This window comes from Mesoplodon mirus (genome assembly GCF_964341445.2).
Source record: "Mesoplodon mirus genome assembly, chromosome: 7".
Taxonomy (NCBI): Eukaryota; Metazoa; Chordata; class Mammalia; order Artiodactyla; family Ziphiidae; genus Mesoplodon; species Mesoplodon mirus.
Window position 1 is genome coordinate 98,506,918 of NC_138983.1, and position 16,497 is coordinate 98,523,414.

The 16,497-nt window shown below is 45.9% G+C and overlaps 1 protein-coding gene across 1 annotated transcript in view; it reads left to right on the plus strand.

Moving 5' to 3' along the window:
* LOC309808898 (forkhead-associated domain-containing protein 1-like) overlaps positions 1–16,497 on the plus strand; it is a gene marked incomplete at both ends in the record, with an annotated part of 78,070 nt that overhangs the window by 52,976 nt on the left and 8,597 nt on the right. The window contains 4 exons of the mRNA XM_082629469.1: positions 6,642–6,750; positions 10,416–10,546; positions 12,800–12,889; positions 13,917–14,021. Of these exons, the coding sequence (XP_082485595.1) occupies positions 6,642–6,750; positions 10,416–10,546; positions 12,800–12,889; positions 13,917–14,021 (435 nt within the window). The remainder of the gene's footprint in view (positions 1–6,641; positions 6,751–10,415; positions 10,547–12,799; positions 12,890–13,916; positions 14,022–16,497) is intronic.

The window sequence follows — 16,497 nt, forward strand, 5'->3', positions numbered from 1 at the left end:
CAATGCAATCCCTATCAAATTACCAATGGCATTTTTTAGAGAACTAGAACAGAAAAGCTTAAAATTTGTGTGGAGAGAAAAAAGGCCCCGAATAGCCAAAGCAGTCTTGAGGGAAAAAAATGGAGCTGGAGGAATCAGACTCCCTAACTTCAGCCTATACTACAAAGCCACAGTAATCAAGACAATATGGTACTGGCACAAAAACAGAAATATAGGTCAGTGGAACAGAATAGAAAGCCCAGAGATAAACCCACACACCTATGGTCAACTAATCTATGACAAAGGAGTCAAGGATATACAGTGGAGAAAAGACAGTCTCTTCAATAAGTGGTGCTGGGAAAACTGGACAGCTACATGTAAAAGAATGAAATTAGAACACTCCCTAACGCCATACACAAAAATAAACTCAAAACGGATTAGAGACCTAAATGTAAGACCAGACACTCTAAAATTCTTAGAGGAAAACATAGGAAGAACACTCTTTGACATAAATCACAGCAAGATATTTTTTGATCCACTTCCTAGAGTAATGGAAATAAATACCAAAATAAACAAATGGGACCTAATGAAACTTCAAAGCTTTTGCACAGCAAAGGAAACCATAAACAGGATGAAAAGACAACCCTCAGACTGGGGGAAAATATTTGCAAAGGAAGCAACTGACAAATGATTAATATCCAAAATATATAAAGAGCTCATGCAGCTCAATATTAAAAAAACAAACAACCCAATCCAAAAATGTGCAGAAGACCTAAATAGACGTTTCTCCAAAGAAGATATACCGCTGGCCAAGAAGCACATGAAAAGCTGCTCAACATCATTAATTATTAGAGAAATGCAAATCAAAACTGCAATGAGGTATCACCTCACACCAGTTAGAATGGGCATCATCAGAAAATCTACAAACAACAAATTCTGGAGAAGGTGTGGAGAAAAGGGGACCGTCTTGCACTGTTGGTGGGAATGTAAATTGATAGAGCCACTATGGAGAACAGTATGGAAGTTCCTTAAAAAACTAAAAATAGAATTACCATAGGACCCAGCAATCCCACTACTGGGCATATACCTAGAGAAAACCATAATTCAAAAAGCCACATGCACCCCAATGTTCATTGCAGTACTATTTACAATAGCCAGATCATGGAAGCAACCTAAATGCCCATCGACGGACGAATGGTTAAAGAGGAAGTGGTACATATATACAATGGAATATTACTCAGCCATAAAAAGGAACAAAATTGGGTCATTTGTAGAGACGTGGATGCATCTAGAGACTGCCATACAGAGTGAAGTAAGTCAGAAAGAGAAGAACAAATATCCTATATTAACGCATGTATGTGGAACCTAGAAAAATGGTAAAGATGAACCAGTTTGCAGAGCAGAAATGGAGACACACATGTAGAGAACGAACGTATGGACACCAAGGGGGGAAAGCAGCAGGGGGTGGGGGTGGTGGTATGATGAATTGAGAGATTGGGATTTACATGTATACACTGATGTGTATAAAATGGGTGACTAATAAGAAAAATATAAATAAATAAACATTTTTTTAAAAGAGAGAGGAAAAAAAAAACGTAGTCAGTGCTTGGGGGCCCTTGTTCTCTTGTTCTCTGTTTACTGTCTTTCCCTCTGTAACCGATTCTAGGTACACAGTTTCAATCCTAGAAATGGTGCTGTAGAAAGGACACAGATTGTGTATGGTGAACCTAGGAGATTCTAGCAGGAAACTGTAAGCTCCATGAAGGCAAAGGTTGGGCCCAGTAACCTTCTAGAACTCTGTTAGGACCGTGTCTGTTTGTTTGTTCTTTATTCATCCATCCATCCATCCGTCCATTAATCCAAAGAAATATTTTGGGGGGCCTATCCCATGCCATGCCCTCTTCCAGGCTCTGAGAATTCAGCAGAGAACAAGACAGACATGATCCTTCCCCCTGTTATGCTCTAGTGAGGGAGACAGAAAAAACAAGTCAACAAATACATGCTCTAATATTTAAATGAACTAATGACTCTCCTTCAAACCTGGTTTTGAAAAAACAATGAAAGTAACAGGTCCTGTAGGAATTATTAGTGCAAACAGCTACCTTGACAGGTAGCTGACACATTAATGAGCATCTTTTTCTTGAACTGAACCCAATTTTGCTGAAATATTCCTTTCAGTTATTCTCCCATTTCAGAGGTTTCCTGAGAAAATGACATGTCTTTTTCAGGTACATGGATGAGGCTGAATTATTCCCACATACCTTTTTTATTTTTGGCCATACCACGCGGCTTGCAGGATCTTAGTTCCCTGACCAGGGATCAAACCCAGGCCTCCAGCAGTGGAAGCACAGAGCCCTAACCACTGGACTGCCAGGGAATTCCCCACATACCTTTTTTTAAATAATTGAAATATATTTGACATAGAATATTATATAATTTCCACATATCTTTGAATATCAGCTGGTCCCAATTTGAGTTTTATTTAAAGTGGCTGCCGATATCTGGGGGAAAAATGTTTTTTTACAAAGAAATTATCTAGAAATAATTACACTGATGCATCATGCTCTTGCCTCCCCTTCCACTGGAGCCTCACTTATAACTGAAGAAGAATATTTTATAGCAAGGCATATATGAACCAGAGGCTCCATCGGTTTGAACTCAAATCGAGTTTCATCCACTGACATTTTAGTTTCTTAAGTATTCTACTGCCTGCAGAGCATTCCACCAGAAGTATAAGCCACATGGCAGGTTGATTTATGGTTCTGATTACTTTATGTGTTTTCCCTGGTCCCCGAAGGTGTGTGCATAATGATTTGCTCTCAGAGATCTTCAATCCGCTACACTATCACTAGAAAATTCTTACCTCCATGTGCTCTTATACGCCTGTGCTAATTAGAAGCCAAATTATCATCCTGAAACAATCACTCCTCCTAGCACTCTTAACTTTCTTATGATTCAGTGCCCATTTTATTACACAGCTTAACAGACATTAAACATCTTGGAATTTATGTCATTACAAACAATATGGATATTTACTTTGATAGTAAAAGTATCAAAGAGGTTTGAAGACTCTTTGGAGTTTTCCAGCAATCCGAAATCCTAAAACTCTGACACTCAGATTGAAATATTTTCAATCTGTCAAAACCACTGGAGTCTTAGAGGGGAACGTATGTTTTCCCTTCTGGAAGTTTGTCTCTGTGTGTTCTATCTCTGGTATCATGCAAATAAAAGCATTAAGCTGAGAAGAGCTTACAAACACTTTCAGTGTTCCAAGGACCTTTTATGGAAAAGTTGTAGTTCCCCCCAACAGAGAAAAGTAAGATGTGAAATAATTTTTTCACTGAAAGTTTCCAAAGCACAAACATGCAAAAGTATAGCCTTGGGGAGAGTGGGGGTCAGAGTGGCCTGTGTCCCCGCAACTTCTAGCATAGACCCCCCCCCAATAATGTCTCAGGTGCCCCAGGGAAAAAGTAAGTGTAACTGCCCCAAATGTCCTAGACTCTGAACCATGATGGTGTATGAAACGAGTCAGAAAACTTGTGAGACCTTGACGTATCTGTTAATTCTACCAGAGTAATAATGACAAGATTTCCAAGGACACAAACCAAGACCAAAGGCTGTGAGCGCCATCTGGTGGCCATATCAGCACGCCCGAACTCCATTACCTGGGCATGCCCACCACCTCCCCCCAATCTTTTTTTTTTTTTTTTTTTTAGCATGATGCCCGAAACCTGGTCTGATGGTAAACAGGAAAATTCCTGTATTTCTTCTTTTGGAGGGATTATTTTTATTTAAGACACTGAGTCTCTATTTACTCTTATAACAGTTATTTTTAATTTAATGCACGTTTTTAAGTTTAAAAAGGGAGCTGCTTCTACGAAAAATGCTAAGAAATTATAGTGGGGCTAGCCAAGAGACATGGGAAAAATGGTGAAAGTGGTATATGAATGACTGAAGTTTAGGAACTCTCTTCGGGTGGGGTTGCCAGATAAAGTAAGGACACCCAGTTAAATTTGAATTTTAGAATTTCGTTTTAGCGTGTGTCCCAAATATTGCATGGGACACATTTGCACTAAAATATTATTCGTTATCTGAAATCCTATTTTAAGTGAACATCCTTTTTTCCTCCCCTAAATCTGGCAACCTTACCTTAGGAGAACAAAGAAATTGCACCCAGGACTTCCCTGGTGGGACAGTGGTTAGGAATCCGCCTGCCAGTGCAGGGGACACGGGCTCGAGCCCTGGTCCGGGAAGATCCCACATGCCGTGGAGCATGTAAGCCTGTGCGCCACAGCTACTGAGCCCTCGTGCCACAACTACTGAAGCCTGTGTGCTTAGAGCCCAGGCTCTGCAACAAGAGAAGGCGCCACAATAAGCCTATGCACCGCAACAAAGACCCAACACACCAAAAATAAATAAATAAATAAATAAAATTTATTTTTAAAAAAAGAAAAGAAATTGCATCCTTCTCCTTGTCACTTCCGTTTTGATCTATCAAAACAAGCTAGTGGGGCTTCCCTGGTGGTGCAGTGGTTGACAGTCCGCCTGCCGATGCAGGGGACACAGGTTCGTGCCCCGGTTCGGGAAGATCCCACATGCCGCAGAGTGGCTGGGCCCGTGGGCCATGGCCACTGAGCCTGCGCATCCGGAGCCTGTGCTCCACAACGGGAGAGGCCACAACAGTGAGAAGCCCGCGTACAGCGAAAAAAAAAAAAAGAAAAGCAAAACAAGCTAGCTCTTGTCCTGTCTACGGATTGCTTGACATTTATGCCCCAATAAACGTGTCCCTGTGGGAGTACTGAGGCCTGACATCTGAAAAATCACAGGGCAAAGGCCCACAGTGCACCTTGAGGTGGGAATGTCCGGGCCACTCAGAACAAGCAGTCTGGCCACATCAGACCGAGAGGGAGGGGGTTCTGGGCCCAGCTCTCTTTCCCGGCCTCTCGGGTACCTGCTCTGTGGAGGCTGAGGCCTGGCAGCTACTTTCAGGCCCTTACCAACGTTCCATTTGATGGAGAGCCTTCCGCACCCCACGTGTAGACCTAGACCCCTGGAGGGGGGCCCGCCCTTGAGGGGGCTCTGAGCCATGGACTTAGAGGGTGCTCACAGCAGCCATAGATAGAGCCGGCCTGTGGTGCTCCCACCCACGATTCCTGTATTTCCTTTATTTTTTTATTATTTTTTTTGTGTGTGGTACACATGCCTCTCACTGTTGTGGCCTCTCCCATTGCGGAGCACAGGCTCCGGATGCGCAGGCTCGGCGGCCATGGCCCACAGACCCAGCCGCACCGCGGCATGTGGGATCTTCCCGGACTGGGTCACGAACCCGTGTCCCCTGCATCGGCAGGCGGACTGTCACCCACCTCGTCACCAGGGAAGCCCCTGTATTTCCTCTTAATAACAACCACACTGGCGTTTAAGTGAGCCTGGCAAGGCTTACAAATGCACACATAAAGATTACCAACTACCTTCCCCAGAGACGGACGAGGGAAGTTGAAGCTAAAACACACCGTGAGGGCTTCCCTGGTGGCGCAGTGGTTGAGAGTCCACCTGCCGATGCAGGGGACACGGGTTCGTGCCCCGGTCCGGAAAGATACCACATGCTGCGGAGTGGCTGGGCCCCTGAGCCATGGTCGCTGAGCCTGCGTGACCGGAGCCTGTGCTCCACAATGAGAGAGGCCACAACAGTGAGAGGCCCGCGTACCGCAAAAAAAAACCCAAAATAAACCCAAAACAAAAGAAAAAAAACACCCAGTGGGTAGTCAGAGGAGAGGACCGTCACAGCTCATCCCCCTGTGCCGTGTGCCAGGCTTGATCTGAGCACCTGTACACATGTTAACTTATTAAAATACTTCTAACAATCCTATCAGGTTGGGACCACCATCACCCCGTGTGCAGACTGAACAAAAGGAAACAGAATATGGCGTCCTCCTTGTGTTCACAAAGCCCGTTAACTGGCAGAGACAGGACTTGAAAGCCACAGTCCGGCTCCCGAGTCCATGCCATGCTTTACAGCCTCCAACTTCTCACGCTCATTCCTAGAGCCACCTGGGAAGGAGGAACCAGGCAACTAAAGACTGGGTTTGAATCAGACTCCATGTCTGACCAGCCGCGTGATCCCGAGCAGGGGGCCTCGCCTCTCTGAGTCTCAACCTGGCTCCCTTGCAAAATGGGCACATTAATGGGAACGTCAGCCTTCAGCAACGCTGTGACGAGTATCAGTGTAGCACGTGTGAACGGGCTTTGTAAACTCTGGAGTGTTCTGTGAGGTATAAACTACCCTCTGTTCTCATTAGAGGGAATTCATTTCATAACCTGCTCCTGGCTTTTGAACTTTGCTGTGCATCCAGTCAGTGCTGGATGATCTGGAACCAACAGCTGGTCTATTTATGGCTGAAAACCCACAGGTCATAGGAAGACAGCAGCACCGGAGCCCCTGGGTGGCCACAAAGATAAGGTTCGTGTCTTGAGGACCGATGACATGGTGGTCACTGAAGGAACAGGCCCCTCCTGCCCCTTCCACTAGTGACAACGGAAAACCTTGGTTTCCCCAACACCCCGATCCAAGATCAGCCCGACTCTTTGCCCAACGTTGGAGAAGTACCGGCGTGTCCTGCAGGCCTGGCTGGCCCCCTCTGACTGTGTGTTGCCTCCTTCCACAGATCAGTGCCCTACAGCAAGGCTACAACCAGGTGCTGAGCCAGACCCTGGAAATCACCTCCCTGAAGCACGAGGCCGAGAACTTAAGGAGGGACGCCGCAATCACGTCAGGTGAGGCCCTTCTGCATTCAGGCCCCAGAGCTTCTGCCCTCCCCCTGCAGACATCACCAGTCAACCAGCGCACCTGTGCCCGTGACATGGGTGCAGCCTCAGGGATCACCCGTGTCGGTGCATTAGAGTTCTGCCTCAGTGGAGGTTTCTTGCCACCCAGTTCCGAGGGCAGGGCCTGGTAAATATTTGAGAGAATGGTATCTCTTGGCTACAAGGTCTCCTGAGCACTGGCCCCACCAGGGAGAACACAGGTCGCCTTGTGGCTTGGGTGGTTCCACAAAGCAGCCTGAGTGCAAACTAGAGCGTGGACAAAATGGGGTCACTCCTTTAAGGCACCCATAGTCTCACCCATTTCAGCCGAGTGCACTTGGGCCCAAAGGAAACCATTTTCTATTTTGATCAGAGGTTGTTGCCTGATAAAGGGCTTGGGTTGGGAGAGGGGCAGCCAACGCACAGCTGTGACTGAGCTTTGATTCCCTGGATTCCTTCATTGCTTCAACATGTTTCTTGAGCTCCTTCTAGGTGTCAGGCCCCGTTCCAGGCTCCGGGGAGGGAGAGCCAAGCAAGACAGTCAGATTCCTGTACTCACAGATTTGGGAGGGGGTGACAGACAATAAAAGTAAATGGATGAATAAACAAGCCCACTTCAGAGAGCAGTGGTGCTGTGGAGAAAATAAACTGTGTGTCGTGGTGGCCAGCGCTTCAAGGGGGGAGGCCAAGGGGGACCAGCTTAGTGGGTGTGCAACCATGGAACTCAGGTGGGACTTGAACCCGTGGGCTGGGACTCGAACCCAGTCAGAACCCACTATCTTTTAATCGAGATCACGCATCTGGTCTCGGGACTTAATAAAGCTCAGGTTCTTTATGTCTCATCGCAGAAAGAATTCAGTGAGAGACAAAGTAAGAAGTGGATTTCTTTAGAGAGAAACACACTCCACAGACAGAGTGTGGGCCATCTCAGAAGGCTAGAGGCCCCCAAATATGGGGCAGTTAGTTTTTATGGGCTGGGTAATTTTATAGGCTAATGAGTGGGAGGATTGGGACAACTCTAATATTTTGGGGAAGGGGCGGGGATTTCGAAGCATTGGGCCACCACCCACTTTTTTTTTTTTTTTTTTTTTCTGTACGCGGGCCTCTCGCTGTTGTGGTCTCTCCCGTTGCGGAGCACAGGCTCTGGACACGCAGGCTCAGTGGCCATGGCTCACGGGCCCATCCGCTCCACGGCATGTGGGATCTTCCCGGACCGGGGCACGAACCCATGTCCCCTGCATCGGCAGGCGGACTCTCAACCACCGCGCCACCAGGGAAGCCCCACCACCCACTTTTTGACCTTTATGGTCAGCCTCGGAACAGTCCTGGTGCTGGTGCATGTGTCATTTCGCTCATGTGTTACAATGAGCCTGTAATGAGGCTCCAGTTCCCCTGGAAGTCGAATCTTATGCCCCCTTGGACCTAGCCGATTCTAACCAGTTTATGCTGTATCCTCCACGGCTATGTCCTTCTTTTAGAGAGGACCTGATTCAGGTGGGCAAGGACAAGCCAAGGGCAAGCGAGGCTGCGTGGAGTGAACAGAGGATTGTGGGGCTGGGCAGGGTCGGGGGGTCTGGGTTTTTATTCCAAGGGTGTTGGGAATCCAGTGGAGTTTTTTAAGCCGAAACTGACATGCCTAGAGACCTGAAGAGGATGGGACCACTCACAGACGAGGGGAGGGAGAGAAGCAGGTGACAGGGAGGAGGCAGTGAGCCTCGGAGGGGCACATCACTCTGAAGGCAGCCAGCGCGTAGCAGGAAACATGCCCACAGCTGTAGAAGCCAGGCACAGCACTGAGTCACACGTGAATCCCCATCTCTGTATGAATCTGTGCTTTTCTTCTGCCTCACTCTGCAACTTAATCACACCCAGCCCCACCCCCTGCTGCCCCCAGGTCTCTGCTTATTCTCCTCCCTCACTTGGGATGTCCTCAGATGTTTTCTGAGCACCTCCCCCAGGCTAGGTGCTGTTCTGGGCACCAGGAATGGAAGGATGAACTCGCTGGTCCTCACCTTCCTCCCGTATGTCGGCCAGTGAAACCTCATCCAAGCATCAAGCCTGTCTCAGATCCCACCTTCTCCGATCAGGGAGTCGGACAGACCTGGGTTGGGATAATGCTTGAGATGGGCTGGACCCACTCAAAGTGTGGCAAGCCCCAGAGGGATTTCCAAGTAACTGAACTGTGTCCTGGAGGCAAAGCTCATTTTTAAAATGAAATTCTGGAGCATTTTGTGCTTTATTTCATAGACATTCTTGATTGAAACCTACCACTAAAACTGGGCCTGATGTTCTTTTAAGAAAAGAACCGTAGGAGATAACCCAATACCACTGCATTTATGCACCCTTCTTCCCACTTTTATTCAAAATGATACTACAATGCAAGAGGGAAGAGATATGGGGAGATATGTATATGCATAACTGATTCACTTGGTTATAAAGCAGAAACTAACACACCATTGTAAAGCAATTATACTCCAATAAAGATGTTTTTAAAAAAATGATACTACAGTAATGGAGTAGTTATCTATTGCTGCATAACAAGTTACCCCAAAATGTAATGGATAAATCCCCAACTAATATTTATGATCTCACCCAGTATCTGTAGTTCAGGAATTTGAGCGGGGGGTGACTTAGTTCTCATGAGTTGCAGTCAAGATGTCGGCTGGGGCATCAGTCATGTCATCTAAAGCCTCGGGGGGAGCCGGAGAATCCCCCTTCAAAATGGCTGCTCATGTGGCTATTGGCCGGAGGCCTTAGTCCCCGAGCACACATGCTTCTCTCTAGGGCTGCTTGAGTTTCCTCAACACAGCAGTTGGCTTCCCCCAGAGTGAGTAATTCGAGAGAGAGCAAAGAGGAGGCCACAGTGTGTTTTATGACCCAGCCTGAGAGGAAACAGTCCGTCATTTCCACAGTATCATATTGGTTACCCATGGCAGCCCTATTCAGGTTGGGAGGGGCTACACAAGGCATGAATTCTAGGTGGTAGGGATCATTGGGCCCATTTTGGAAGCTGGCTGCCGAGAAAAACAATACGCGCCCTGTAACAAACATAATTTAGCTACTTTGTGTTCTTGGGACATATCGCATCATTTGACCCTTACAATAACTCTGTGTGGGACAGACAGTGGGAGGTGAAATAGCTTGTCCAAGACCACCAAGCTAATAAGTGGTAGAGAGGGTTCCAAACTCAGAGGACTGTGAAACCAACCACCCCATCAATAGTGTCCAGCAGTGCCCTCTGGCACACGCCCGTCTCCTGGCCTCTGGAGCAGAATTCCTAGAACTTCCCTGTGCTGGGACTTTGTTCCCCAGGCCCATGGTGTGGCCTCTCCTCCCAGGTGTGCCTGGCCTGTGCCCACAAGGGGCCCCCAACGGCTTCTCCTCTCGCTGGTGCTGACTGCCCCTCATTCTCACTGAAGCCTCAAACCCTGTTCCGTGGACTTTGCTCTCATTCCCATTCCTGCTCTGTGACCCTTGGAAAAAGCCTCCCCAGTCCTAGGAGGGCACCGGTGGTGGCCCGGGCTTGGAAAGTCTTGTCCAAACGTTGGCTGACAGCCATGGTGTTGCCAATAATCCTTCCTGCCTCTTTCACCTCCATGAGTCTTTTGTTTTGGTTTGGTTTGGTTCTTTTACAGAGATGGTGTCATCTTTGCAAAGAGACGTGTTAGTAAAGGATGGTCAAGTTCAACAATTACAACAGGAGGTGAATCAACTGAAAAGTGAGAACAAAGAAAAGGATCACCAGCTCGAAGCCCTCAGCTCCAGAGTGAGTGTCGGGTCATCAGCAAATTGTAGCTGCGAAAAGCAGACACAGTGGAGTCACATGACACACGGTGGTGAGATGAGGCCAGTGCCCAAGGACACAGGGAGGGTAGCTGCTGGGCAGGTGGCCAACTTCTCTGAAGCCTTTCAAAGGACAGTGTGTATGTGGCTCAGAAGAAGCATAATAGATTTTCAAGTCCAGCAAACATTTTCTAACCCCTATTATAAATGAGTTTGTTTAATCCCAGCAACAAACCCACCTATGAGCATATACTGCCATTGCAAAGTTTAACATTAAGCAGAATACGATCTCTCTGTGAGCAAGGATGACCACACGGCTGCATCGTGGTCCCAGCACCGCTGGTTCTCATAACTGTCTTCACAGCAGAACGTCTGAAGATCCAGATGCAAACACGCAGACGCTCATTTCTTCCTTAGACTTTAGTGTGTAGAATGTCTCTATGGAAGATGGACGTGGTAGGCAAGCAAAGAGCTTTTTACATGTAACTTTGACTATTTGCAAATCTTGCCTTCAATGCTAACTTTAGAATCCTGACTCTATAGGATAAGATTTCTCAGTATTTGCATGATGTGCCTGTTTCTGTGAGTCAAGGTAAAACCTCAAAGCTTTCATCTCAGGTGGCAACTCAGAGATTCCCAGAGGCTACCCGATAGCTAGGTCTGCATGGGGGTGGGGTGAGAACAGATCTTGAGGTTCCAAGGAAAAGGCACAGTAAGTAATACCTGGTACGTAGTACCATACCCAGTTTGGAGCTGGTGAAAGGCACTGCACGAGCTTTGGGATCAGACAGACCAGGGTCCCATCCCAGAGCTTTCTTTTATTGTAACTTATTTGGCCTCCATTTCCCCAACTGTGAAATGGGGATGACAAAATCGTTTTGCGAGAAGTGGGAGGCTGGTTTTCGTTGTGCTCTTCTGCCTCTGCCCGAGGTCGGCTGCCTGGCCAAGCCCTCTGCATTCGTTTCTCCCAAGCAGAGTGTCTTCCCAGGCATGTGCTATAGCTGTTTAACGTGGTGTGTGTGTGTGTGTGTGTGTGTGTGTGTGTGTGTGTGTTGGGGACGGGAAGGGGATGCAGAGCTGGTGCTAAGTACAAGGAATCTGCAAAGACAGCACCTGCTTGGCTCTTCTACCTCCTGAAGTGCATTTGGATGATTTATGTCCCCGTTTCCCCTTCCTCGTTGACCTTGGAATGAGGTCCCTTCTCCTCTAGACTGTGCTGCCCAATAGCACAAGGGCTCGTCACCACCTAGGGTACTGCTCTTGTGAACATTTGAGATGCCTTTTTTTTAATGACATACATCATGTGTGTTAATTTTAGAAAAATAAGTAGATGACATTGAGAAGAAAAAATAAAAAGAGAGGAGAGGAAATGCTACCTTGAGAAATCAGTGTTAATATTTTCATGTATGTTCTTCCAGTCTTATTTCTATATATTGCCTAGAAATCAATCAATCAATCATTTTATAGTTAATTTATACTATGCACATTTTTTAAATTTTTAAATGCTTACTATTTTCCCGTGCTAATAAATCAACGCTCTTATCATTCGTCTTAAAAGCTACATACTTTCTCCTGGATGTATCCAGTGTTATAAAGTGGTCTGCTATTGTAAACAACACTTGGGTTGTTTCCTCTTTTTTTTTTTCTTCCACTGTTACTGACAATTCTGTGAAGAGCATCCTTGAAACTACAGATTTACTTATTTGTCCAGTCATTGTCCTTAAGGTACATTCCTAAAGTGGGAATTGCTGGGTCAAAAGAAGGCACATCCATCCTTATGCCCTTAATGCCTGTTGCCAAGCCGCCCTCGGGCAAGACAGCTCCGTTTACCCCTCCACACCAGTCGGGGCAGTTGTTTCTTTGAGATGCAACCTGCACAAAAGCCCTAAGATGGACCCGAGCTCACTGGCTCGGCCCCCTCCACCCTCACCGGTCACAGCGTGAAAACATCCTAATTCCTGCACCCTAAGTCCCCAGACTCTACAAAGCTGGATTTCCCCTGCAGTGAAGTTTGCTGGCTTTTGAAGAGGAACTTAGATGCTCTATTCCTCAGAACTCAGGAGAGGGGTGAACTGGGAAGGACTGCAGGATCCCGTGCTCCCATCACACAAATGGTCTCGCCTCTCAGAATTCAGAGGTGTGATTGGGTTATACAGCAGGAAACACTCCTGGGCATGAACACAGGTACTTGGGACCCCCAGCCAAGCCCCCGTGGCCTTGTCCTTTTTCTCCACAGTGCTCAGTGCTGAAAGAAGAGTTACAGAAGGAAGATGCCCAGAAGGAGAAGTGGGAAGCCCAAGAGAAAGAGTTAAAACTCTGCAAAACCGTGCGTTGAACCTCCTGACCCCTAGGTGTCCACTGAAAGCCTAGATTGTGGCCTTGAGGGTTTTGGAGGGGTTCCTTGGCCCATTAGCTAGCACAAGCTCTGGGGCTTTCTGGGTGTTTGTCTGTTAATGTAGTCTCCTAATTCTTTGATTTGCTGGCCTCAAAGAGATGGGTGAAAAGACCATGGAAAACACACTCTCCCCAGATTTTCTGGGCAGTTGGCTCAAGGCCCCTCATCAGGTTTCCCCTGGGGAAAGGGACGGGAGGTGGCCACCATATGCTGCTAGAAATTCACCGTGGTCCCTACCCCTGGACTTGTGATGCCCAGACTTTCATGATCCACTGTCACAAGTTTTATCACAACCCTGAACACTGTTATTAACACAACTCTTCTTGAAGTATTTTTGCTTAAATACATTCAATTTTACAACAATTCATAAAAACAAAATAAAAAGCAAATGTATCACTGGCCTTGTATGGAAGGTGAACATAAAAATGAATACAATGAAAAGATGACCACTCAATGTAAATGTTCACCCCCTGTACCGGCCCGAACCCTCGTGCACATCACCAGGCATACGTTTTCCATCCGTTGGGAAGCCCGGTGCCTGGGACAGGGGGAGGAGACGTGTGTTCTTCTCTCTGTCAGGAGCACACTTCTCTGCCTCAAATGAGAAAAAAGAAAAATGTCATTGTTCTTTTCTTCCAAACTGTGCCCATTGTGTCTTCCAAACAGCCCTTATTTAGATTGAACTCAAAAATATACCCCAAGGAAAGAGATTCTAATGAGTGGATAGGTATCTTGTACTGTTTAATCCAGGATCCATGCTGATCTTCAAAAGAAACTCAAATTTTCCCTCACCCAGCCCTTTCATTGCATCCGTTGAAAGAAAGTCTACTTTGCCTCAAAGATGTGGAATTGTCCCCCAAGGGAAGGAATGAAGCGAATCCCAGACTAGGTTTCTGCCTTAATGAACCGGATGAAATGAGTTGTGAAGTTGACTTCCCTGTTGTTGGAACTCTTTCAGCAAATCCATGACATGGAAAAAGAAATGAGGAAGCTCAGGGTGGAGCTGAAAAGGAGCAGTACCGAGCAGAGCCTGATCTCTATGACGCTGCGGGAAAAGAGCAAGGTATGGCAGGGACAGGTCGGCCTGGGAACCACTCTGGGGCCAGCACTCCACCTGCATCATCTCTGTTCATCCTCACAATGACCCCATGCGGTCTATACTGGTATTAACCCCACTTTACAGTCGGGAAAACTGAGGCTCACAGAGGTGAAGGAAGTTATCCAAGTTCACTTGCATAAAGTAGTTGTGGCAGAACTTGAATCCAGGTCTGCCTGACTCCAAAGCTCCTGTGTGTAACCACAACCCTAGACTGCCTTCAGATCTTAATTGTGAAATTATCTAAGAAAGAATTGATCCATTAAATCAAGTTTGCCAATGATGTTGATCCAACTTAAATTCTCATATTGATTTTTTTTGTCTTTTTGTTCCATCATTGAGAATGTTTTTAAAAATCTCAACATGTTTGTAATTTGTGTGTTTCTTCTTTTAATATGAACGATTTTTGCTTTATATATTTTGAGGCTGTGTTACTAGGTGCATATAAATTTAGAATCCTAATACTTCCTGTAGAGCAAAACTTTAGATCATCATGAAATGTCCCTTTTCATCTCTAGTAGTGTTTCTCCCTTAACGTCTCCTTTGTCATTCAGATTCACCACTGGCTTTCTGTTGGTTAGAGTTTTCATACCATATCTTTTTCATATGTTCTCTGTCAATTTTTGTCTTAAGGTTTAGACATATGCCTTCAAATAGCGTATCATTTTTACAAAATCCAGTTTGACAATTTTGACTTTTAGTCCATTTATATTATGTAATTACTCGTGTACTGGGGTTTAAATCTACCTTCTTGCTCAATACCAGTTGTACCATCTGTGGTATATTCCTTTTTCTCTCCTTTCTTGCCTCCTTCTGAGTGGATGGTTTTCTCTTATTCCACTTTCCCCCTCTATTAGCTTTGAAATATTTCACTTTTTTACTATTCTCTTAGTAATAGTAAGACAATAGCATTCGTCCTTGACTCACCAAAATCACACATTAATTAAGTTTTTCACTCTTCTACTATTCTCTTAGTAGTCATCCTGAAGACTACAATATGCATTCTTTTTTTTTTTTTTTTTTTTTTTTTTCAGTACACGGGCCTCTCACTGTTGTGGCCTCTCCTGTAGTGGAGCACAGGCTCCGGATGCACAGGCTCAGCGGCCATGGCTCACGGGCCCAGCCGCTCCGTGGCATGTGGGATCCTCCCGGACCGGAACACGAACCCATGTCCCCTGCATCGGCAGGCGGACTCTCAACCACTGCGCCACCAGGGAAGCCCTGCATTCTTAACTTACCAAGAGGCAATAGTAGTTGATAATTATGCCCTTCTCCTTGACAGTGCAATGAGTTTCAAACACCTTAACTTCACTTACCCCCTCCAGATTTATAAGCCATTACTGTCATTTTCTAAACTCCTCTTGATAGTTAAAACCCCACAAGACATTATTAGTGTTTTTCTATAGTCAGTATCATATCCACACATTACCCTTACTGTTGCTTGTCTTTTCTGCATCTCTGATCACCCACCTGGGTTCATTTTTCTTGTGTCTGAAGAATACCCTTTAATGTTTTCCCTCATTGTGGCTCTGCTGATGACAAATTCTCAAATGTGCCTGTGTGTCTGTCTGGAGATGTATATTTAACCTTCATTCTTAAAACACATTTGACTGCGTATTGAATTCTACAAGGGCAACTCTTTTCTTTCAGCACATTAGATACAGCATTAGATATGTCACTATTGTCTTGTGGCTCCTATTATTCCTATTTAGAAGTCATCTGTAAGCCTAACTGTTGTACCTTTGCATAATCTGTCTTTTTCTCCGGTTGCTTTTAAGATTGTCTTTTCCCTTGATTTCCAGCAGTTTTATTATTGTTATTATTGTTTTATTATTGTTTATCTAGGTGTGGATTCAGTTTTATTTACCTCGTTGAGTTCGTAGGGGCTTCTTGAATCCCTGGCTTGGTGTTTTGCCTTAGTTCAGGCGCTTGGGCTCTGTACCACACAGGCAGTGGGGAGCTCCTAAGGCTTCTGAACAAGTGACTGATGCAATGACATTCGTGGACAGTAATCAGGGTGAAAATGATAGTTACAATTTCTCACGTACTAGGAGTTACCTTGAACATTTCATCTCTTCATCTTCACAACAGCGCTGTGATCTAGAAATCATCCTCTCCATTTTACAGATGAGAAAGTCAAGGCTACCAGTTACTAGTAAAGTAACTAGCCCAATGGCACAGTCAGTTTTGTCTGACTCCAGGTTCGTCTGACTTCAGTTACCCTGGCATAGCAAACAGCCACATGCTACTGTTTACACTGAAATTAATGAAAATTAACTAAAATTTTTAGTTCAGTTCCTCCGTCACACCATCCCCATTTCGAGTGCTCGATCCCCAGATGTGCCTGGTGGCTGCCGTACTAGACAACACAGCCTCGCTCAGAGTACCTGTACCGTTGCAGAAAGTTCTGTTGGACAGAGCTGCCTTACAGCTGGATAACTCT